Source organism: Aspergillus lucknowensis (genome assembly GCF_044049455.1).
Source record: "Aspergillus lucknowensis strain CBS 449.75 chromosome Unknown BJX67scaffold_10, whole genome shotgun sequence".
Lineage (NCBI taxonomy): Eukaryota > Fungi > Ascomycota > Eurotiomycetes > Eurotiales > Aspergillaceae > Aspergillus > Aspergillus lucknowensis.
In genome coordinates, this window is record NW_027263554.1 from 100588 (window position 1) to 121265 (window position 20678).

The following is a 20678-nucleotide window of genomic DNA, read 5'->3' on the forward strand; positions in this document are numbered from 1 at the left end:
GCAGAGAGAGGTCATAAATTTTGCACAACGTCGCCTCCCACGGTTCGTCAACGGAAATGAGGATCTGTAATTTTGGTTGTTTGGTTCAAGATCGGAGCCCCCGACCGGACCAAATTTCCACTCCAGAGTCGTTGCCCGCCGAGCAGCCGTCACGAGTGACGAGAAACCTTCGTCCCACGTCGAAAATTTGGGCATCGAAGCCTCGACAGGTTGTGATCCCAATCACTCCACGCTGGATCGACGAGATAACGCGAGATAACCGCCTCTCCCATTGCAGAGTCGTTGTTCAATCTTGGCCGTTTCTCTCAAAGATGGAGACTGGGACATGCGATGACGCTGTGGAATGGTTCGGAGGTTCACCAAGCTCTCCCAGCTCGGATTGGCGTCCCCTGCACAAATCCGTCGGTGTGGACTGTGCTCGAGTCGCTGTGGGACATGTTCCTGGACAGCCAGATTCGGCAATGAAAGTCTCATAGAAAAGAATACTGACGCAACAATTGAGAGAGCCAGCGGGATTTTCAACGGAACGAGATGCCAGCAATGGATGATTTGCATATCAGATCCTGAGCCGTTGGATTCAAAAATTCCCCTGCTGTCTTGAATTCTTCGGAGGAATCCTTGCTCACATTCTTCTCGCTGCAGCAAGTTTGTTTTCTCCGCCGATCGGTGGCCTGTCCACAGTTTTCCACAGCCCAGCGTTTCACCACTCCTGCAAACTGTGGATCATCTGCTCCATTTCGGTCATCGCCAGAAGGCCCGGCGGAACTAGCTCTTCGCTTCACCACTTCCGAACGTCATTATTGTTTCCAGTTTCATCACCTCAGGACCTCTGCTCACGCCTGTCAGCTGCATGGACCCCGCAGCGATCGGCTGCAACAGGTCACCCATCTTTCGCAATGCCCAGATGCCTGCTGCAGCCCCAACAAAGAGAGAGTCTATGTCAAGGGCTGTTTGAGGAAGCAGCTTGCTCGGGACCAAGCGCCAGGTGCGTCAATCATTTCCCCCAATTCAGGATACCCAGAGTACGACCGTGAAAGAAGCTCGATCTCAAAAAGGCGAGAATCAACAAGAGCCCACGCCCGCGCCAACCCCCGGAGCAGCCAGCCACTGGACGTTTTCGCTTGACGTTTCACCCGCATTCTCAAATGTAGAAGTAGCGCGCACTCGGCCCGCCTTCTCTAAGTCTCCGCAAACTGCCGCGATCTCAGATGGACACCATATCGTGATCGTGTTAAAGCCCAGTTCCTCATAGATACTTGTGAAGCCAAGCATTTATAGTATATGGATTCTATGATATGTAGATACCGAGATCTCTACTCCTAAAGCGTTCGTCTTCGAGGTTCCATACGTGCGAAGTCCTGCCTCGAATTCTCATTGGGAAGATATATAAATATGTACTGGCCTGAGGTCAACCGCCACACCACTCCCGTGCAAGTCCAACCTTAAGTATGAATAAGGGCACGATCTAGCCAAAATCCGTGCCGAAAAACTGTTCCTGGGGCCGAAGAGAGTAACGAGTGAGCAGGCGGTCGCAGCAAAAATTAAGAAGGATGGACCCGGGGGGCGGGAGGGCGGCAGCTTTTGAGTGCAAACCAGGCGTTACGAGCAGGTAAGCGGGACCGCCGCATCGGAAGCAACTTGAAATTCAGTGTTATTGTAGGTTTGTGGTAAATATACAGGTTCCATTCGTCAAACTGTTGTCTCTTTCCTGCCCGATCACATCTTTCGAAAACATCCTCAAGACTAGAAGACCTGATGCCGTACGGAATAATGTAAGTTTATCGGAAAGACTCTTTTATTCAGTGTCATATTTATACAGAACCATGGTGCCTTGCGAATTAAATGATTACTGGAAAACATATACCATGCCCGCTCGGTCAACGCTAATAACCATGCCGTAGGGAACCCGTAGCACCGCAATATCCTGAATGAAATCTAGATGGCTCCTTAAGAGCTGTTGCTGCTGAAGACTGATGACGGTGCTTCGTGGCAACCGGCCGCTTCCGCCTCTTTTACCGCCCCCTTTCGTGCCACCATTGTTGTTAGTGGAGCTGGGGAGGTGCTCGGTGGTTATGAGCAAAGACGGTCCCGGTTGGGATAGCTCATAACGTGGAGTCCCTATTTGTCCGCCATCTGATACGAGGTCAAGCCCGCTGACCACAGTAGACAGCTCCGGGCGGGCCAGATCCCAAGCTCGGATCTTGCGGTCACAGCCACCAGAGATGATGAAACCGCACCGGGTGGCGTTGTCTCTCCCATCGTCAGGAGAATCGAATCCCACGGCGAAGGCGCAGATGCCTGACGGAGCGGCTGTTGGCGAAGGGCCGGATGGGTGTTCGACAGACCCCGGTCCTTCTGTTGCGAAGCGACTCAACATGCCTTCGGGGCGGTCACCTTCGACGTGCCAGGCTTCGTATTCTTTTGTACCGAGATGAGCCTGCTTGAGTTTGTGGTTTTCGGGGCCGCCGTTCGCGGCGTTGGTGGACCCGGGCGAGTCTGCCCGATATACTTCCCGACACCGGACCTTCTCAATATCCCAGACAGTTATTTCATTCCCGTGACTGCCACTGCCGGAAACGCACACCCACCGCCCACGGCCTTTGGTCGGGTGTACCTGTAGCCTGTGGATGGGGCCTGAGCCTGACAAGCCCCAGGCTTTGAGCCGCACCTGAAACCTGAGATCCCATAGATCGAGAATGCCGTGCGTCGTGCCGACAAGGAGCCAATTGTGTTTACGGTCACAGCAGAATGTCGTTGGGGTCCCGTGATGGACCGGGTTCTGGAGCGTAAAGACTGGAAGCATCGTTTTCATATCTAAGGCGATAATACGACACCTACTCGTTGCGATAAGCAGTGTTGATTGCGCATCTACGCGAAAGTGTTCTAGCCAAATGGCGTATTCAGAAGACCCGTCATCAGCCGTTGCTAACTGGTACTCTCGTACGAGTTGGAGTTTCCCATATCGCACTGTGCCGTTATTATTACGATAATCGACCTTGACCGCGTGAATCGTACCATCGGTCGCACCGCTGACGAATGTATAAGTGTTCTCGATGAAAGTCAACGCTTTCACCTTAGCTTCGGTACAGTGGCGGTAGGTTTGGCGGGATCGAGGGGTGAGGTTCTTCTCCAGGCGCGTGGTATCCCAGATTTTGACAGTCCCGTCGTCAGAACCCGTGACAAAGAATGAGTGATCTGGCGCTACAACTACCCGGTTCACGGGCCCACTATGCTCGCCAAATAGGGCAACGAGATTCCCTGTTGGCTTCCAGACTTTGTTTGCATCACGGTCATTGGCCTTCGTGATCGGCCTTCGACTGTCCGCCTCTTTGACATAGGGACCGAGATCAAAGAAGTCGGTGGGATAGTTCTCAGCGAAAACAGAATCCAGAAGCTTGAGGACCATGGGATCATTCCCGCCGTAGGAATGATTGGCGCGGCGTTGCTGTATGGAATTGTCCAAGGACTTCCGTTCATGAGGAGCGGGTGAGCCGGCCGGCTCCGCTGAATTCCTCTGGGGAAGAGCACCGATTCGCCCGAAAGCATTCGCTGAACTGGTGCTCGTTTCCGCGAACGCCTTTGCGGTATCCCTGCGATTAAGCAAACTTATGGCGCTAGGCTTTTTCTGAACTCCAGCTGCCACTCTTCTCACGCTAAGGTTCTCCGCCTCATTCGAAGAGCTTTCTTGCCCTGGGCTCTGTCTACCCTCTAACGCCCGAGGATCAGGATCCGAGCTCGGCGGTGACAAGGGCCGGGATCCTGGAGTCGCACTCGGCGAGGATGCGATAGGCGAAGAACCAGGAGAGTGTTCAGTGCGGATGATGTCAATGGCATTCTGTCGTGGGGTGGCTACAGTGGCTGCCACAGGCTTTGGCACGTGGCTTCTCGTCCGCGGATGCCGACGTCGTGAATTCGGGACGTTGTCAATCGTGGATGAAGCATCAAGTAGAGCATCGGTGATCGTGTGCGTTGTGCGATCTTCGGCTCGATTTGTTTGGAATCTTGTAAGCGAATTTCTTCGCGGCTTGACGTTTTGGTTCTTATCAAAAAACACTGTCTGGGGGGTGACTCCATAGTCAATTAAGGCAACGACACTATTCAAGGAATATCCTTCGTCCTCGGTATCTTTGGCCTGGCGCATCGAGACTCGCCAGATATAATCTCGGAGGGCGAGCAACTTGGATTCGTCCTCGGTACCCATACCCATATTCCGTAATCTCGTAAGCCATTGTTCGTCCTCTTCATTCTTTGGCTGCGCGCTTAGAGAGAATGTCCGTTGACTCCTCTTTGGAAGTGGACCGGCGTTGCTGCCTATAGTCGAAGTCCCATCTCGGTTGATAGACTTCCAAAAAAGCCCTTTCTCTGCCTTTGAAGCCCACACAAATGCTAAATCGTATACGGCCTTGGGGAGCGGTGACTTGAGAGCGTCGAGCATATCTCCTTCGGAAAAATCCATAATATTCGCTTTCAAGAAAGGACGGACAAGCGGTGTAAGGATAGAGTATTTATCAGCCGCAGACAAAAATTTAGTGGAGTTAGCAACAAGGCTGGTGGATGCTTCTCGTATCCAGACATTCGGATGCACGAGGAAACGCACTGTAGCATGGAGGAGATCCCAGGTTGTTGATCTCTGGAAAAGACCAAGGTCGGCCATCGCCGCAAGTGACCGAAGGACTCTCTCGACAACGAACTCTTCCGGGTCTGTCAATGACTGCATCATTAAAGGTAGGATGTACTGTTCCAAACTCGTGCTTCCAACATAGGTCGCAACCCCTACCACAGCCTCGAAGAATGCACACTTGAGGATCCAATCTCGATCGTTTAGATAGGTATTAAGGTGGCTTAAAATAACCTCATTTGTCTTCAGGTTGCCAAAGAACACGCATAGGTTGGACACAGATCCAAGGAATGCGCGACGGACGGATGTGTCAGTGTCCGTTAGAAGTGCTTTGGTGTGCGCTTCAAAGTAATCGAGGAGATCTAGCCTTGCCACATCGTAAAGATTGTGATAGGTAGCATCCTCAGCCCATCTGGGCTCGGAACTGGCGGCTGGAACTAGGGTGGGTAGGCGCGCATCGGACCGCAGTGCCTGAATCATATCCAAGAACCTGAGCGATGACTGTGCCAGTGATGCAATGCATGATGCGTATGCAGCGCGAACGGATGGGTTGGGGTTCGAGCTCGAGCTGGAAACGAGAGGCTGTATCCTCGGGAAAATGTATTCGGGGTAAAGGTGGGCGTTGACGGGAGACACAACTTGTACCATTTCTAGTAATCGCGTGAGAGCGCGTATTGCAGCAATTTTGACGGAGTCAGTCCGGTCGTTGAGAAGGATCATGATGTACGGGAGGATGCGGTCCAACTTCGCCTCGTCAGATAACCTATCTGCAAACGCAAGAAGAATGTCGCAAGCCCTAATTCGAGCAGACGATTTGGAAGTGTTGCGGAGACTCGACACGACGAGGGCTAGGAAAATCAAGACGCCATCGTCATTCGGCGCACGAAGCTTCCAGTTCTGGTATTCGTAACGCGGTAGATCGGGTTCAACGGGAAAAGCGCTACCCGTAAGCTTGGAAGTCGTATAAGTAGAGCCATCTTTGCCAGCTTTGGGGGAGGCGCCTAGAAAATAAGATATTTTGTCAAAATCCAAGAAAACTCTCTCTATTCGGTCATCGGCCTCTCCTCGATTTGCTGACCCAGCTTCCACTAGTGTTCTGCCAGAGGAAGGATCCGTCATAAGAGACATGTATTGGTGCAGGAAGCTGTAGAAGTATTCAGGAAATGCCTTTATCTTCCAAAAGTTCAGATACTCCTCGGCCGAGTATCTTGATTCAGGATCAAGCTGGATCATATGGAGGATCAGGGCGCGTATTTCCGGGTCTTCGATCTTCCCCAGCTGACTATGCTCGGGACTGTATTCCCCTTTCCGGTACTTGTAGGTTTGACTCAGCGTAAAGATGGGAGACTCTAGGAATAGTTCTGCAATAACACAGCCAGCACTGAATATGTCCATGGCCCAGTTCACGTTCCTACTACCTGGCTCCTCCCCCGCCACGAGGAATCTCTCTGGAGCCAGGTAACAGGTTCGTCGGCCTGATGTATCAAAGTAGAATGAGAAATCGGCAGGATTATCCTCTGGAAGAAATGTAGGTTTGAAGGAAGAGGAGAAGTCTGAAAGATACACCCAGTTCCACGAGGTAACCAGGACGTTCTCTGTCTTGATATCACCGTGGAATACATCCAGCGCGTGGCAGTCCCGGAGAGCACACAGCAGTTGGAAGGCTATCCATTTCTTTTCGATATCTTCCGGGAATGGCCGAGTGCTATGCTAATCAGTATAAGCAGTTATACGGTTGCGCACTCTACGGCACATACCTCATTCGATCATAGAGCGAGCTGTGGATGTACTGGCGAACGAGATATCCGCCCGTGCTTGTTTCCAGTATCCTCTGGGAGCTTAAAACATTTGGGACATCTGATAATAGCTTGCGTTCCCCTGCGTCGAGACATTAGAGCGCCCTCAATCTGCCGATGAGTAAGGATATAACGTACGGATGATGGCTCTAACATATGGCTCTAGCTTCATACTGGGATAAGGTTTCATAATCACCTTCACGAAGACCAAGCCATTGTTCTGCCTTGCTCGAATGCTTTTCATAAACCTGCCGCCGCCCATAGACTTCTCATACGTCAGGTCTGAGAGCTCGGGGATATCGATCCCCGCCGAGCCGGCGGAAAGGGTCGTGAGGGAATAGCCTTGACCCATGATGTTGAAATGTCCTCATTTCACCGGGGTCTTGATTCAGAAAACAATTATATTTTGCACAAGTATCAGGTTCCCTTGACGGGGAGCCATGGAGAGCTATCCTGTAAGTTTGGTCTGAGAGGGAACCTGCATGGTTGAAGATCACAACTGAAGGAGGTTGCAGCAGGGGGGGGCGTGGAGGACGGTCGCGGTCACATGAGGTGAAGGCGGTGACAGTGGGAAAGGTGTGTTATCTACCTCAAACAAACAACTGCTTGACACGTTTGAGGACCTTGAAAATGTATTAGCAAACGCTGGTCAGGAACTGCTTTCTCTTTGCATATTCTCGCCATTATATGAAACCCAAGTTGTGAGGCCGATAAGGGGTTGGTCTCGGGAACTTGGACGGCGCCACCTGCTGGCTCTGCTAGGAATATCCTGCTCTATCCTGCCTGCGGGTGAGCTTTTCGTCTTCTGTTAATTCTATCTATCGCAATTAAATCCGCGGTCAAACAACTGTGGACCTGGGCGCCCGACTCCGGGGTCCTTTATTCTGACGCTTCTAGCAGACGGTCCCTCGAGCTTCCTGCTTGGTTTTCCTTTTGTTAGACGGAAGATTCGTCGAGATCTCTTCGGACAATTTGGTCTTGCAGTGAATCCTGAGGCGCAGTCTGATCTGAGGGATCCTCATTTTATATCATGAGACGGGACTCTACAACATCGCTACCCCCGACTGCGGATCATGAGTACCTCGATATTCCAAGCATCGATGACAATGAACCGCTCGTAGGCGTGGTGCAAAAGCTAAATGGGTATTTTTGAGGAGTCATGGACAAAAAGGAGGATCATATCTAACGTTATCTGGTGTAGATTCTTGACTTCGTCGATCTTTGAGCTCTGGAATACGTTTGAGGAGATAAAGTCGGCGCCGCATCCTCGTCTCCGATTGCTCATCAACTCTTTGGCAGAGAGTTCGCACAATCCTTATATTATATCTGCATTGATGTATGCTCGCCCAAATTCCCTCAGAATGACCAAGTATCTCAATTCATTCTCCCCAGGGTCCTGAAGTGGAAGTTTGACAAGGTTGCCGAACATGATGGCGGTTATGATGAAACTAGGGGCTATGTTTGCGAATATATTGCCTGGCGCTTTGTCTGCCATCTGAACCAACGTGACTTAATTGAGTATTTGCTTGAGGAGCTTCGGGCTCCATCCCAACAAACGACGGGTATAGAACGAGCGGAGGCTGGTATACCTGGCCTTGCGGATACCGCGGCTGAGCAGAGTACCCGTGGGAGCGAAAACACCCCGCTGCTATCGAGCTCTGCTTCTCAATTTCACACCTTGGGGACCAGCGGACGGCATGGAGTTTCCCTTGGAAGCGGCCAGGCAGCATTGGAGAACTACTTCCAGGATGCCAATTCCAATGAGGAGGTTTCCATGTTTATTGGATTGAATGCTCTCGAAATTGCGACTATAGCCCACGCAAAGAAATTCCTCAGCCAAAGGGTTGTTCAAAAAGTGGTGGGCGATATTTGGAATGGGGAGATCGTGTTTTGGGACTCGCTGAGCATACACTCCACAAAGAAACCGCAGTTGTTCAACAAAAGGTAGAGTTCACAACTTATCCTGCGTTGAGGCAGGGTAGACACACATATTTATCTGTGAAATAGGACAGCGGATCCGTACTCTCGGTTAAGAGTACCGGTATACCGGAAGGCTTTCGAGGCTGCCTTCTTCGTCTCCTTCCTCCTGTTGTACTACGCTGTTCTTATCGAACGAAAACCGACGGGGATAGGAAGATTTGAAGCGCTTCTGTACGTCTGGATTGCTGCATTTGCGTATGATGGACTGAGCGATCTCGTGGACTCGGGAATGCTCTTCTATCAGATGACCTTTTGGAACCTTTGGGACCTGTGTATCATCGGGATTGGGCTTGTTTTTATGATCACAAGTAAGAAGATCCTACTATATTCGATCATCCGCTTGTGGGCATGGTGTGCTTCCAGCATGCCTAGTTTATCGGCGGTCGTGCTGGCTAACTCGAATCGTAAATCTCATCTGGCTGGGTTCGTTTACTAAAGGATCTATGCAGGAACAATCGGTTTAACTAAACAAGACAGCTACGTCGTTGACTTATCGTTCGATATACTTTCCTTGGAGGCACTGTTCCTCGTCCCGAGGTATGCTGGAACCAAACACCCATACTGCTGCTTTTCATTGGAATCATGATGAACTTCGCAACAGGATATTCTCACTTGTGAGCCTAAATCCGTATTTTGGGAGCCTTGTAGGTGGCGGCATCAGTTCCAAAAAATTGTTCCGAGATGATTATTGACAGGGTTGGGCCTTGATAGATTCCCGTCCTCAAGGAAATGGTACTCTAGCCGACCTTGGTAGGAGCGCAGTAGGGCTGATTCTCATGATCTAGACCAAAGCTTTTTTTCGATTCACTCCAGTGATCATCGTCTTATACCTAGGTCAGGAGTTCGCCATATAACCTACTGTGGCTTAGACACCGTACCAGGTGTCTGACGGCTTGCATTTAGGGTTCTTGACGACGTTCACTATGCTCGCTCGTGACCGACTTTCTTCAAAGAAGATGTCATGGATTCTGGTGAATGTATTCTTCGGGTACGGCGGTGAGAACAGGCCATTATTGACCGCATCGCTAATTAGACACGCGAGGCAGATCTAATTACCTGGGCTTTGTGCGTCACACTCAGATCGAGAGGCAGAGGCGCTGTGACTGATGTGGCTGAATCGATTGGCTCACAGGACATTTGCTACGATGTAAGTCCGAAACGCTCCGCGGCTGTCATGCGGCTGGATTTACAATTCGGGTTCTTGTCTCAATGGTTGGCTCTCCTGTTTCGAAGACTGACGCGCTAGTGTTGAGATCTCTCCGATCTTTGGATGTGGTTTGATGTGAGTCCCCCAGTGCTGCGCCACAACTCCTCATGACAAACCTCTCGTACACCCCTTTCGTCACACTTTGATTTTTTTTTTCTTTCTGGACAATACTTTGGTTTGACTTATTTTCCTTTTTCTCTCGAAATTTTTGCTTTTGCTTTTGGGGCCGATGTCAGTGGGCGGTGCATTCTCGGGTCCTCTGGAGATCTTCCGCCTGGGCTGGGGGAACGGCTTTCATGCCCCACACAATATGCTGTGATTCTCAGGCTGAAATGTATGGCTTAGGCTCGTTTTTGTGTCAGTGACGAGTCTGCTGTTGATTTCATCACTGGTCAGTTTGATGAGCATGAGCTTAGAGGGGGTAGGTCCTCCTGTCACGAGCTGGTGGCAATGTGGTGCTGATCTATCTGCTATCTTCAGGTTATGTCCCATGCTCGAGAAGAATATCTTTTTCAGTTAGTAATGGGAGTTTTCATTAGACTGATGTCACAACCACTGATCACTGAGGATAGGCTTGCTATCTATGTCCTGGAGAGTAGTACATCCAAGAGACTAACATACTTCATGCCGCCGTTGGTGAGTTTGCAACACTCTTCAGCCTGAGGATAAATTGTTTGCAAATGGGCATTGACTGGAGCATCCTTGGTTCTGCAGAACCTGATCCCCCTGTTCTGTATTCGCCCGATGAGGCTCTTTTTGCCTGCGGAGGATATTCGGCGAGTCCGTATTGTCCTCCTCAGGGCGACACATCTCCCTTGCGTCGCGCTACTTTGGGCCTATGAATCCAGCCACCGCATCTTCTCATGGCCCAAGAGCCGGTCAATGTCAAGGATGGCTCCGAGAGGATTAAGCCGTCCTACTTCCACAATCCAGACTCGTTCTGGATCTTCCGACCATCAGGCCGTGATGCCAGCATCTGCACTCGATTCGCATTACCAAGATGCACCCGGACCTAGAAGATACCCTGGCCGTCAGCCGCAGCCTGCGCAACACGATGTCAACATCGCGGATTTGCTCAATGAGATGGAACGGCTGCGCGTCCAAGTGGAGCAGGTGACCGCAGCTATGGGTGTTCACCATCGGAATCGGCAATGATAGATTAACGCTGGCGGCGGCCAAGGGCCGCCTACAGAATGAATCTGACTGGAGACGATGGGATGTGACAACAAAAGTACTTACAGGCCTTGTATTCACAAGCCCCATGCATGCATCGTCCACCACCGTCTAGAACTAGCCGTCCTCGTGTGGGAGCTTGCGGATCGAGTCGGGAGTGGACTCAAAGCACGCGATAGGTGGTCGAATTAACTTCTCTTCCTTTCCAATTCGATACGCGGTTTCCTAGGTCTCTCATCACACCTATTTTTCCCTACCCACCACTCTCCCCAGATTCAGCCCGAAGGGGACGGGAGTATGGAAATGACCACTACTGTTCGTGCTCAGTACTCTTGACGTAGGATAAAAGCATTCCTGATTCAACCGCCGAGCCATTGTTGGTGTCGTGGCGCAACTGTGAGAGTTGGACCAATAACTTCATGAGAGGAGCCAACCGAAGAATAGGATGAAGAAGAAACAACATCTTGTGCTCATGCAGTCATCCTAAGACGAATAGGATTGTATGGCGATCACTTGTGGTTCTGGCGCTTCGCATACTGCGCGGCGCAAAAGTCCCCCTCGCTGGTTCCACCACCTCAGCTTGCCCTCTCTTCCGCTTCCAACCTTCCTCCATCTTCCGTCCTCCGCCAGCCATTCTGGGTCAGGTCTCAGCTCAACAGCCCGAAGAACGCCTCGTCTACTTCGTTCTCATGTTGTTAGCCTCATGCCACTCGCTCTCTCGGATGGTGCGGCTGTGTTTACCAATCACGCCGAGCGAAAGGCACTGCTTCTTTGCCAAGCTAGGGTACCAGACTGTCGGGTCGTCACTCTGCCAGGGAAAGAGTCAATCTCTGCGCTGCTGTGCACCTGAATTGCGGCGATCGGTGATGCCAGGCGCCCTCAGGCAATACTCCTGCGGCCGCTGTGCTTGTTCGCTGCTTTGCTCCGTGATTCGAGACTGACCTCCTTCGTGGACCTGGACGGACCTTTCTTTCACATCATACGGACAAAGATCCTTAATGATCCTCGCTCGGAGCGCTTATTCCCCCCCCGTTGCCCCCCTCCCCTACGAACGGTGCCCTGTCGATTCGGACAGAATCGTTTGGCTGCAGTGACCGCTTCTCCAGTCATTCCATCAGCCTAAGCAACCGCCCTCTGTCAGGGCCCGGCGTTGATGGATGGATAAAAGCTGACCGAATCACATTATTTCGGCGCTAATTTCCTGTGCATGTCCTCTAAAATGCCGCGCCTATCTTCTTCTTGCAGATTTGTGGTTGTAATCAATTTGGTCCGGCCCTGCACAGCAGTAGGTACCTTGTCTCTCTCCCACACCCCCTTCCCATCAGTCCTGACGCACCCGCTCCTCTTCCTTGTCTTTTCTGATACACCCATGCAGCAACACCGTCCAAATTCTGCCTTGCTAGGCAGGGTCTCGAGATCGTTGCCTACCTATATACTTTTCCTTACTCTTGCCCTGAGGAACTTCTCCTCCACCCTTGGCAACCATCGACGCGCTTGTCCCTGACAAATCGTTACAGGCACCAACAGTACGTTTACCACAACTTCATAATATATTGAAGAATTCGCCTTAAACCACCGTGTTTCTTATTTCACTTCTCGCGCCTCATAACCTTTGCGAATTCTCTTCTACACATCTCCCTCGGAGGGATAGCTATTCTGAGTGGTCCTGCAGAGGGAACGTCAATAACGATTAGCACAGGGTGTTCTCTTTCGCCTCTTTGACCTCCTCCAGTTTTATCCGGCTGCCCTCATAACCTTTCCAGTTCGCTCCGTTGACTATGAGTTACTATCCTGGAACGTTTCCATCTCCCTCCTCCCACCAACCGTCATCCTCGAGTGATTCCACCTCGCAAACAGATCTAGTGTACTCTAGTATTCCGCGCACTACTTCAACGTTCCCGTTGCAACCGGTGGACGCTGGGTTGGGGATATCATATGGCGAATTAGATCCTCATGCGGGTGACATGAGCCATTACCCACCATCCGGAAATGGTACTGTCGATTGGTTGGGCCGAATGATGCCCACATCTCTGCCCTTCGGGTGCTCGCTAAACACAACACATCTTTCGCCCGCGACGTTCCAAGATCCTTATTCTGGCTCTGACGCCTCCGCCTCACCCCTTAGCTTTTGCGGCCCACAAACATTGAGTGCTTCTCCGAGTCGTGGATCGGCACTGGACTACGGAAGAGATCACAGGGCAGTGAACACGACCGCTTACAATTTCTGGCCGAGTACACCACATTCAGAAACCGATCCTAAAGTGAAGCAAGACCCAGATGCCGACTATAGAGATGGAACGTACCCAGGATACGCAAGGCCTGCATCTGGTCCAACGCTTGCGCCAGTCGGAGAGATTGGGGCAAATACCTTGCTTGTGAAAGCTGAGCGCTTTGAAGAAAACAGCGCTGAGGACCGAGGAGTGGTGAAGCTTGAAGTTGGCCGCCACGTATCGGATGAGCCTTCAGTGTTTTCGGTGGGCGCTAGCCCTAGACTGGCCGAGGAAAATGTCGCATTCCCTGATTTCGAGGATCTCAAGATACCATCAGCGAGTGGCCTTGAATGCACAGTATGTGGCGCCCGCTTCACACGCCGGTCCAATTGCCGGGAGCATATGAAAAAGCATGATCCAAGCAGGCGAAAACTATATCGGTGCGAAGATTGCGGGAAGACTTTCGGGCGGAAGACTGACCTTAAAAGACATGTCGACAGTGTATGTATCTAATGCCCACCAAGGCACTTTTGGCAGTCGCTAATGGGGCGAAGGTTCATCGTGGGATTCGCAGATTTGGATGCGAAAAATGTGGTTATCGTTTCACCAGACAGGATACGCTTGCAAGGCAAGTCATAGTCTCTTCTCGCAGAGGTTTAGGGCATGTGGCTAACCCGAAATGAGTTCCGCAGACATCTGGCCGTCGGATGCAAAAAAGAGCGCCGAAGATACAGCAACGAGAGAAGAAAAGTCGGCCAGGGTCATCCTCATGGTGGGCGTGGGGTCGTCCCCGGGGATGGTCGAAACCACGTTCTCAAAGAGTGATATACATATGCCGACATTAAGGCCTCTTGGCCACTCGCTTTAGATCGATTTGATTCACCATACGGAGTTAGCATTGTACAAACTGGATCAAACAGTAGCGTGCTTCATTAGCTAGGGAGGGCTTCTTCTGATTTATATTTTGCATCCCATTATTCCTGTATCATCCTCTTTCCTTTGGTTGGGCGTTGGATTGGTATGATAGCCTTTAGACCGAACATTTCATACACATTGATGGAGCCTGAAGTTTTGACACATGGCAGGTCCACGCGATCAAGGTGGCTGTTGGGTTTGTGGATGCCCCTCTTGGTTGTGGAGTCTGGGGTTGTTTCTTCGGGGCTGCTACTTTATCCGTACCAAGGGCAAGTTTATATAGTGATCGCGCACGGCTGTCGATTTCCGGCTGCTCGACTTGCGGGTCGCAATTCGGGACGTCTTACAAGACTTGGATAGTATGGTATCGTGCTACACTGAACAATAAAACCCCAGGAGTCTTTCTGAAGGAAATCATCAGCCAGACCTCACCCGCTTTTGGCGCTGGATGGGTGCCCGACCTCCCACCCTCCTGGGGTTGCACTTCTTGGTGAGATTTGCTGACGCACTCCGCTTCCCATCCATCTCCGGACTAAATATCGAGCACCGGGAAAAGAAACACGAGGCCACCTCGGTCTCCGAGCAACCACAGGCCAATTGCTTCGACGGAGAATGTCCTTGGGGGCAGGCGGTTGGATCTTTGCACTGACCGGGGATGAATACCCCGATTCGTTTTGCCAAGACTCACCGCTCGAAAGGGGTCTCCTCGGGGATTGCCTTGATCGGTCACTAATCTAAAAGCCGAACAAGATACAAAAGCCGGAGAGCGCAAAGTTGACGTGCTGAACTTTAACTCAACGTCGAAAATCTTGACCTCGACCAAGACGACAGCAATCATGAGCGTCACCGAGACCTTGACCAGAATCACCGCAGACAATGTAGCGTCCCTCTTCCCCGACGTTGATACTTCGCTTGCCCGCGAGATTCTCCCTAGGACGACGACTACCTCTGCCGCAAATAGCAGTGACCTCGCCGGATATGACGACGAGCAGGTTCGCCTGATGGATGAAGTATGCATTGTTCTTGATGACGACGACAAGCCAATTGGGAGCGCCAGCAAGAAGACGTGTAAGGACCCCCGCATTCATATTTCTCCCTTTCTTACCCTTCGGAACTGCTGAACGCTTATGAATTATAAATACAGGCCACTTAATGACAAATATTGACCGGGGCCTTCTCCACCGCGCGTTCTCTGTTTTCCTGTTCGACTCGAAGAAGCGTTTGTTGCTGCAACAGCGCGCCAGCGAAAAGATTACTTTCCCGGATATGTGGACGAATACTTGCTGCTCCCACCCTCTGGGGATTCCCGGAGAGACAGGATCGCAGCTCGACGCAGCAATTCTAGGTGTGAAGAGGGCTGCACAGCGGAAGTTGAACCACGAGTTGGGGATCAAGCCCGAGCAGGTCCCGATTGAGAAGTTCGAGTTCTTTACGAGGATTCACTATAAGGCGCCTAGTGATGGGAAGTGGGGAGAGCATGAGGGTAGGCTGGCCCTTTGACCTTTTATGCACTCTTTCGAATGCAGAACTGACGTCTTCCTCTCTTTAGTCGACTATATTCTCTTTATCGAAGCGGACGTCGACCTGGACGTTAACCCGAACGAGGCCCGGGACACACGGTACGTCTCTGCGGACGAGTTGAAGGAGATGTTTAAGCAGCCCGACTTGGCTTTCACGCCTTGGTTCAAGCTCATCTGTAACTCGATGCTGTTTGAGTGGTGGAGCCATCTTGGTTCGTCCTCGTTGGATAAGTATAAGGGAGAGACGCAGATCCGTCGCATGTGAGACCAGAGAAGGAGGGGTATAGATTTAATGATGATATAGCAGCGCCATTCCCACGAGATGCATCAGCTAGTTTTGTTTATTTCGACGCTCGCTCACTTCTTGGAGTATATACGCTTGACCTGTCATTCCAAGTCTGCAAAGGATGCGCTTCTTCAAGCTAGTACCAGTATTGTGGCCTAAAACTTATGTGCATCCGTCACGAGAAGCACAATGCAACTCCCCAAAATCACCCCGCCCACAACAATAAATGTCACCTGCGTTTTCCACCCACTCTGCACCAGCGCTGCCTTCCGACTATACTTCTTCACTGTAAGTATATAGTTCGCCAGCCCATTCACAAGGGACACCAAGCTCAACGCCCAGAATATAATCCCCATCGGCAGCGACATCCGCCGCTCCAGCCCGGACGGCTGAGACTGGAAGTGGAAAGATATGATGAGCGCTATTGAGACGATGCCTAGATACATTGAGAGGCGGAGCCAGGAAAGGAATGTACGCTCATTTGCGCAGTGGTCGCGGGCGTCGGAGGTGGAATTTTCGAAAAGAAGCGCACCGAACCACGGGCGGGTAAGGAAGATGTGCGTTTTGTCTTCGAGGTGCCTGATTTCCTCATTGTTAAATAACTGTCTGTGGCGGCACGGGTTAAGAGGAACAGAAGAGAGAAGCTTACTCTTCGACTAATACGGGTTTCGCATGGGTGGGGTTAATCAAGGGGTTGTATGGACGTCGCGTGTGGCCTGTGTCCGGGCCTGTGTCCGGGCCTTGCCCTGGTCCCAGTGTAGTCTCTGGCATGCTGGATGATTGAATCGAATCGCGGGTGGGGGCTAAACCGGTGGTCTCCTGGACTTGAGAGCCAGATAGTCGCTGCTCCACGGATTCCGGGGCCGAGCTCTCCCGATTTGCATTTTCTGGCCGGCAAGAATGAAGAAGATGCGTCAGATGTCGGCGTCCGGTTTGGGAAAATTCGACGCCCCCGAGTCTCCAGGTGATCGAGTGGGTAACAGGTCCACGTGACACCAGGCACTGGACTAATCCGGTTTGGGGGATGTCATGTTTCCCCTCGCGAGCTTCTTGAAGACGTCTGGAAGCAACATCAGTGTTCATGGCATGCAGTCGTCAATTTTCAACCGCCATCGGTGGAATTTGCAGAAGCAATTGCACGAGAAGCTCTCCCGATAATCGCAAGCTCACCGTCTCCTCCAACTCAGTCTAACATTTCGGGACCGTCAATGGTGGAGACGATCTGCGGGGCATCCCAGAGTCCGTCCGCAGAAACAAGATCGACGTACAGGACTGCGCCCTTTTTCTGACAACCACGAATCCTCTTGGTCGTGGATCATGCAGGCTTCCATTGGAGCTCCGTCTTGATAGACAAGGAACTCATCCCAGTTCGGGACATACCCCAGGGATGCTCGCTGTGAGTCATGGAAAAAAAATTGTATACGAGGGGGGCCACTTGAGTGGATCCAGACCTCCAAGCGCGGAAACGGTCCAAGCGGCAAAGCCTTATCGGAGGACCACGATGCAAGGACCAGCTCTTGTGGCCGAGCATTGAACCTTTTTCTTCTCTCCAACTCTCCTCCTCCGCCGAGAACTTTGCTTCGAGGACCACCTTTCTGTCTGAGGGGTTACTTGCGCAAGTGCGCCATCGCGATGATTGTGTGGCGCCCAATTTTCCTCACCTGAAGAACCATTTCTTTGGCGCTCTCCACTTCCCCAGAAATACCAGGCCCACGTTTATCATGGCTCCCGACAAGAGCGCTGCGTTAAACGTGCCAGAAGGTCGAACTCCCCGGAGCAGCTTCCGTTCCAGTTCCCCTCTTGCTGAGAGGTCCATTGCGAGAGACTTGGACGAATTTGCTGACGATGAGGACTCGGCACACACTGCTGATGATGAGGCGTCCGAGATCTCGACAATTCGTCCCTTACATAGTCACCCAGGTACAACCACGCACTCTCTCGCGGGGTCCTTTCCACGACCTAGTTTCTTCGCGACGGTCTCACATGCAAATGTAGTACCGCAACACATGGAGCACGAATGCCTGACACGGAGAGAGCGCGACCAGGGCATCGAAGATGAGAGGGACCTTCTGTGTGACAACAATATTCTCGGCCCAGCCACTGTGGGTGAGCGCCGGGGGTCAGAGCATCCTCCTCCAGCGGAAACCACAGCTTTACTGGGTGGAGCTGGCGGCAGCTCGGGATACAAGGCGGTGGATGCTGAGGATATCGATCGCAAATGGGAGGAAGCCGTTATTGCGGGGCTGATTCATACAACATGGAGGCGAGAAGCGAAAGTCGTAGGCAGAAATGCGGCTCCTCTGGTGGTTACATTCTTGCTCCAGTATTCCTTAACCGTCGCGAGCATCTTCACCCTGGGTCATCTGGGTAAAAGGGAGCTGGGAGCGGTTAGTCTCGCAAGTATGACTGCAAGTATTACGGGCTTTGGAGGTATGTAGCCTAACTATCTGCCCGTCTTCTCTACTTTCCGTGGGAGAATACTAATTGGAACACAGTATACCAGGGGTTGTCAACAAGTTTAGATACGCTCTGCGCCCAAGCATACGGTTCCGGGAGGAAAAAGCTTGTGGGATTGCAGATGCAGAGGATGGTTTTCTTCTTATGGGTTGTTACTATTCCAATTGCTACAATTTGGTACAATGCCGACAAGATCTTGGTTCGGATAGTCCCGGAAACAGAAGTAGCTGAGCTGGCTGGTCTGTATCTGAAGATTGTTGCTTTGGGAACCCCGGGTTACGCTTGCTTTGAAAGTGGGAAGCGGTTTGTCCAGGCCCAGGGGATCTTCTCGGCATCCCTCTATGTCCTGCTTATATGTGCACCACTCAATGCTCTCATGAACTGGCTGTTTGTTTGGGTAGGTTTATTGATCCGATCCCCTCCCGCGCGGTTCAGTCCGATTGACGATTGGTATAGCAATTTGGTTGGGGCTTCGTTGGTGCGCCCATTGCTGTAGCCACCACAAACACCCTTATGCCTCTATTATTGTTTTCATACGTGTACTTCATTGACGGATCGGACTGCTGGAATGGGTTGACGAGGGGGGCTTTCCACAACTGGGGTCCTATGATTCGACTGGCGCTCCCAGGATTGCTGATGGTCGAGGCAGAGTATCTCGCGTTCGAGGTCTTGACGCTGGGCTCCTCATATTTCGGTACAACACCGCTGGCAGCACAGTCGGTCCTTGCTACGATGACCGCCATCACCTTCCAGATCCCTTTCACTCTGTCAATTTCCGGCAGCACGCGAATCGCAAACTTGATTGGCGCGACCCTTGTTCCAGCCGCTAAGATAACTTCTAAGGTAACGTTGTGGGGCGCCGTCCTTGTGGGCCTGATCAACATGATCCTCATGGCCTCATTGCGTTTTTACATCCCGCGGCTTTTCACCTCAGAAGAAGAAGTCGTCGAGCTGGTGGCGCGAGTTCTACCACTCTGCGCAGCCTTCCAGATGTTCGACTCCTTAGCAACCAACTGTAACGGCATTCTTCGCGGGCTCGGAAGACAGGAGATTGGCGGGTACGTCCAGCTCTTCTGCTATTACGTGATTGGTATGCCAATTAGTTTTGGGACTGCGTTTGGACTGAGGTGGGGTCTTTTTGGTCTCTGGAGTGGTGTTGCTATTGCTCTTCTATTCGTCTCAGCTCTTGAGACTATCTTCATTACGCAGACGGATTGGAACCGCTCCGTTGAGGATGCTGCTCGGAGGAATGCGGCCGCATAGGGTGATACAGAGGATGGAGAAAAAGCATATGTGTTATGGTGATGATTTATGGCATGACAGTTCCTTTGCCAGATTATATGGAGCACAGGACTTGACCTCAGGCGATGCTATAGGTTGACATTCTAGCGACGCGTTTTGGCTAGATTAGGATGGGTAGTTATTAAAGAAATGTCATTTTGATATGTTGAACGTACGTCGCCAGCCTAGTACTCGAGAAGAGCCCATGTCTGCTCATCAACCGTTGAGAAAATCACACCAGCAGTAAGCAGTTCATCACCAGCACGCGCAACATCCGCCATAGGGAGACCTAACTCCGCCGCAATTTGCTGTGCCGCCAGCCCCTCGTTCGTTTGCGGCTTATTCTTCAACAGATTATACATCCTCCTCGCAACCGGGCTCATAGCAGGAAGATGCCCACCGCCGGTCTCACCACCATAACCACCGGCACCAACACCCCCCATTGCCGCATCCTTCGCACCCCCACCACCACCCGCACTTGGCGGCGGCCCCCTCGTGAAAAACAAATGTATCGCCGCAGCCTCCAGAAAATGACAATGCAACTCATTGATATCCGTGATCGGCTTGACACTATGCGTGGTCACCACCTTCCGATCCCCATACAGGGACTTCAACTTCCCGAACACCTTCGCGTACCCATTGATTTCGACGCCATTCGCGGCCGGCGCAAGGTCATCCGCCGTATCCATCGAGTCTTCGGTGCCTGGTGTAACCCACTGCTTTGCCTCGATTTCGCCGGTCCCGTCGTCGAGCTTGTACGTGACGTTTGTGGATTGCCTGCTGATGTTGCGGAGTTGGCCGACGAAGACGACGCTCCCGAGGTCGTGGGAGTCGATCTGGTAGTTTGCTTCTGGGAAGGGTTGGGTCGCTTCGAGGGCTTGTTTGATTGTTATCGGGCGGAGGGTATCGTTTCTTTCGCCCTGGGTATATTTTTAGTATGGGTTCTTTGCGGCGTAACGTTTCGGCAAATATATGAGATCGGGGTTTTGGAACGTGCGCCTGCTCACCTTTCCCCCTGCTGGACTGGTTGTCTCTCCAGGCATGAAGCCGCCGCCGCCGCCGCCGCCTCCTCCGAAGGAGCCTCCGTAGCCATATCCGTCTGTGATGAGTTAGTAGCGGGATTACTGGAGGTAGAAGAGAAAGGCATAGTATACCCATGATTGTAACTGAGGTTGTGAAAGGTGTTTTCAAGGAAAGTCCTGCGCAATTACGCGACTCACGAGCAGCTTCGAAGC

At 51.7% G+C, this 20678-nt stretch overlaps 8 protein-coding genes across 8 annotated transcripts; 5 read left to right on the forward strand and 3 right to left on the reverse strand.

The window, feature by feature from the left end:
- Positions 1-1846: 1846 nt before the first annotated feature.
- On the reverse strand, positions 1847-6766 carry BJX67DRAFT_379237 (ubiquitin-binding serine/threonine protein kinase VPS15; the record flags this gene model as incomplete). Its single annotated transcript, XM_071032526.1, has 3 exons — positions 1847-6323; positions 6376-6496; positions 6553-6766. 3 exons carry the CDS (start codon positions 6764-6766, stop codon positions 1847-1849), a joined length of 4812 nt encoding a protein of 1603 aa, XP_070888178.1.
- Positions 6767-6988: 222 nt separating this feature from the next.
- Positions 6989-9175, forward strand: BJX67DRAFT_21833 (uncharacterized protein). Its single transcript, XM_071025685.1, has 5 exons — positions 6989-7557; positions 7616-7750; positions 7807-8358; positions 8422-8702; positions 8844-9175. Exons 1-5 carry the CDS (start codon positions 7445-7447, stop codon positions 8978-8980), a joined length of 1218 nt encoding a protein of 405 aa, XP_070888179.1. The 5' UTR covers positions 6989-7444; the 3' UTR covers positions 8981-9175.
- A 151-nt stretch (positions 9176-9326) lies between these two features.
- Positions 9327-11016, forward strand: BJX67DRAFT_21782 (uncharacterized protein). Its single transcript, XM_071025678.1, has 6 exons — positions 9327-9541; positions 9648-9676; positions 9947-10022; positions 10082-10116; positions 10174-10237; positions 10316-11016. Coding segments are annotated over exons 2-6 (618 nt in total). The 5' UTR covers positions 9327-9541; positions 9648-9674; the 3' UTR covers positions 10757-11016.
- A 1399-nt stretch (positions 11017-12415) lies between these two features.
- On the forward strand, positions 12416-13923 carry BJX67DRAFT_21922 (putative C2H2 finger domain protein (Ezf)). Its single transcript, XM_071025702.1, has 3 exons — positions 12416-13485; positions 13539-13612; positions 13677-13923. Exons 1-3 carry the CDS (start codon positions 12553-12555, stop codon positions 13807-13809), a joined length of 1140 nt encoding a protein of 379 aa, XP_070888181.1. The 5' UTR covers positions 12416-12552; the 3' UTR covers positions 13810-13923.
- A 574-nt stretch (positions 13924-14497) lies between these two features.
- idi1 (isopentenyl-diphosphate delta-isomerase IDI1) lies at positions 14498-15772 on the forward strand. The gene is made up of 3 exons (XM_071025654.1): positions 14498-14967; positions 15044-15382; positions 15449-15772. The coding sequence occupies exons 1-3, from the start codon at positions 14736-14738 to the stop codon at positions 15682-15684; spliced, it is 807 nt and encodes a 268-aa protein (XP_070888182.1). The 5' UTR covers positions 14498-14735; the 3' UTR covers positions 15685-15772.
- Positions 15773-15860: 88 nt separating this feature from the next.
- On the reverse strand, positions 15861-16476 carry BJX67DRAFT_379240 (DUF202 domain-containing protein; the record flags this gene model as incomplete). The annotated part of the gene is made up of 2 exons (XM_071032527.1): positions 15861-16284; positions 16355-16476. 2 exons carry the CDS (start codon positions 16474-16476, stop codon positions 15861-15863), a joined length of 546 nt encoding a protein of 181 aa, XP_070888183.1.
- Positions 16477-17107: 631 nt separating this feature from the next.
- BJX67DRAFT_21484 (MATE family efflux transporter) lies at positions 17108-19630 on the forward strand. The gene is made up of 3 exons (XM_071025655.1): positions 17108-18135; positions 18201-18559; positions 18619-19630. Exons 1-3 carry the CDS (start codon positions 17427-17429, stop codon positions 19423-19425), a joined length of 1875 nt encoding a protein of 624 aa, XP_070888184.1. The 5' UTR covers positions 17108-17426; the 3' UTR covers positions 19426-19630.
- Positions 19595-20610, reverse strand: BJX67DRAFT_347852 (putative replication factor-a protein). Its single transcript, XM_071028592.1, has 2 exons — positions 20451-20610; positions 19595-20363 (listed from the first exon to the last, which is right to left on the reverse strand). The coding sequence occupies exons 1-2, from the start codon at positions 20484-20486 to the stop codon at positions 19629-19631; spliced, it is 771 nt and encodes a 256-aa protein (XP_070888185.1). The 5' UTR covers positions 20487-20610; the 3' UTR covers positions 19595-19628.
- Positions 20611-20678: the final 68 nt, after the last annotated feature.

Coding starts and splice junctions, on each gene's coding strand:
- BJX67DRAFT_21922 (XM_071025702.1), top strand. CDS start 12,553: ATGAGTTACTATCCTGGAACGTTTCCATCTCCCTCCTCCCACCAACCG. Junction 13,486..13,538: donor TTAAAAGACATGTCGACAGT/GTATGTATCTAA, acceptor AATGGGGCGAAG/GTTCATCGTGGGATTCGCAG. Junction 13,613..13,676: donor AGACAGGATACGCTTGCAAG/GCAAGTCATAGT, acceptor TGAGTTCCGCAG/ACATCTGGCCGTCGGATGCA.
- BJX67DRAFT_21833 (XM_071025685.1), top strand. CDS start 7,445: ATGAGACGGGACTCTACAACATCGCTACCCCCGACTGCGGATCATGAG. Junction 7,751..7,806: donor TATATTATATCTGCATTGAT/GTATGCTCGCCC, acceptor CATTCTCCCCAG/GGTCCTGAAGTGGAAGTTTG. Junction 8,359..8,421: donor CCGCAGTTGTTCAACAAAAG/GTAGAGTTCACA, acceptor TCTGTGAAATAG/GACAGCGGATCCGTACTCTC.
- BJX67DRAFT_347852 (XM_071028592.1), bottom strand. CDS start 20,486: ATGCCTGGAGAGACAACCAGTCCAGCAGGGGGAAAG. Junction 20,364..20,450: donor CCAGTCCAGCAGGGGGAAAG/GTGAGCAGGCGC, acceptor AAATATACCCAG/GGCGAAAGAAACGATACCCT.
- BJX67DRAFT_21484 (XM_071025655.1), top strand. CDS start 17,427: ATGGCTCCCGACAAGAGCGCTGCGTTAAACGTGCCAGAAGGTCGAACT. Junction 18,136..18,200: donor AAGTATTACGGGCTTTGGAG/GTATGTAGCCTA, acceptor ATTGGAACACAG/TATACCAGGGGTTGTCAACA. Junction 18,560..18,618: donor TGAACTGGCTGTTTGTTTGG/GTAGGTTTATTG, acceptor CGATTGGTATAG/CAATTTGGTTGGGGCTTCGT.
- BJX67DRAFT_21782 (XM_071025678.1), top strand. Junction 10,023..10,081: donor TGAGCATGAGCTTAGAGGGG/GTAGGTCCTCCT, acceptor TGCTATCTTCAG/GTTATGTCCCATGCTCGAGA. Junction 10,117..10,173: donor CGAGAAGAATATCTTTTTCA/GTTAGTAATGGG, acceptor CACTGAGGATAG/GCTTGCTATCTATGTCCTGG.
- idi1 (XM_071025654.1), top strand. CDS start 14,736: ATGAGCGTCACCGAGACCTTGACCAGAATCACCGCAGACAATGTAGCG. Junction 14,968..15,043: donor GAGCGCCAGCAAGAAGACGT/GTAAGGACCCCC, acceptor TTATAAATACAG/GCCACTTAATGACAAATATT. Junction 15,383..15,448: donor GAAGTGGGGAGAGCATGAGG/GTAGGCTGGCCC, acceptor TCCTCTCTTTAG/TCGACTATATTCTCTTTATC.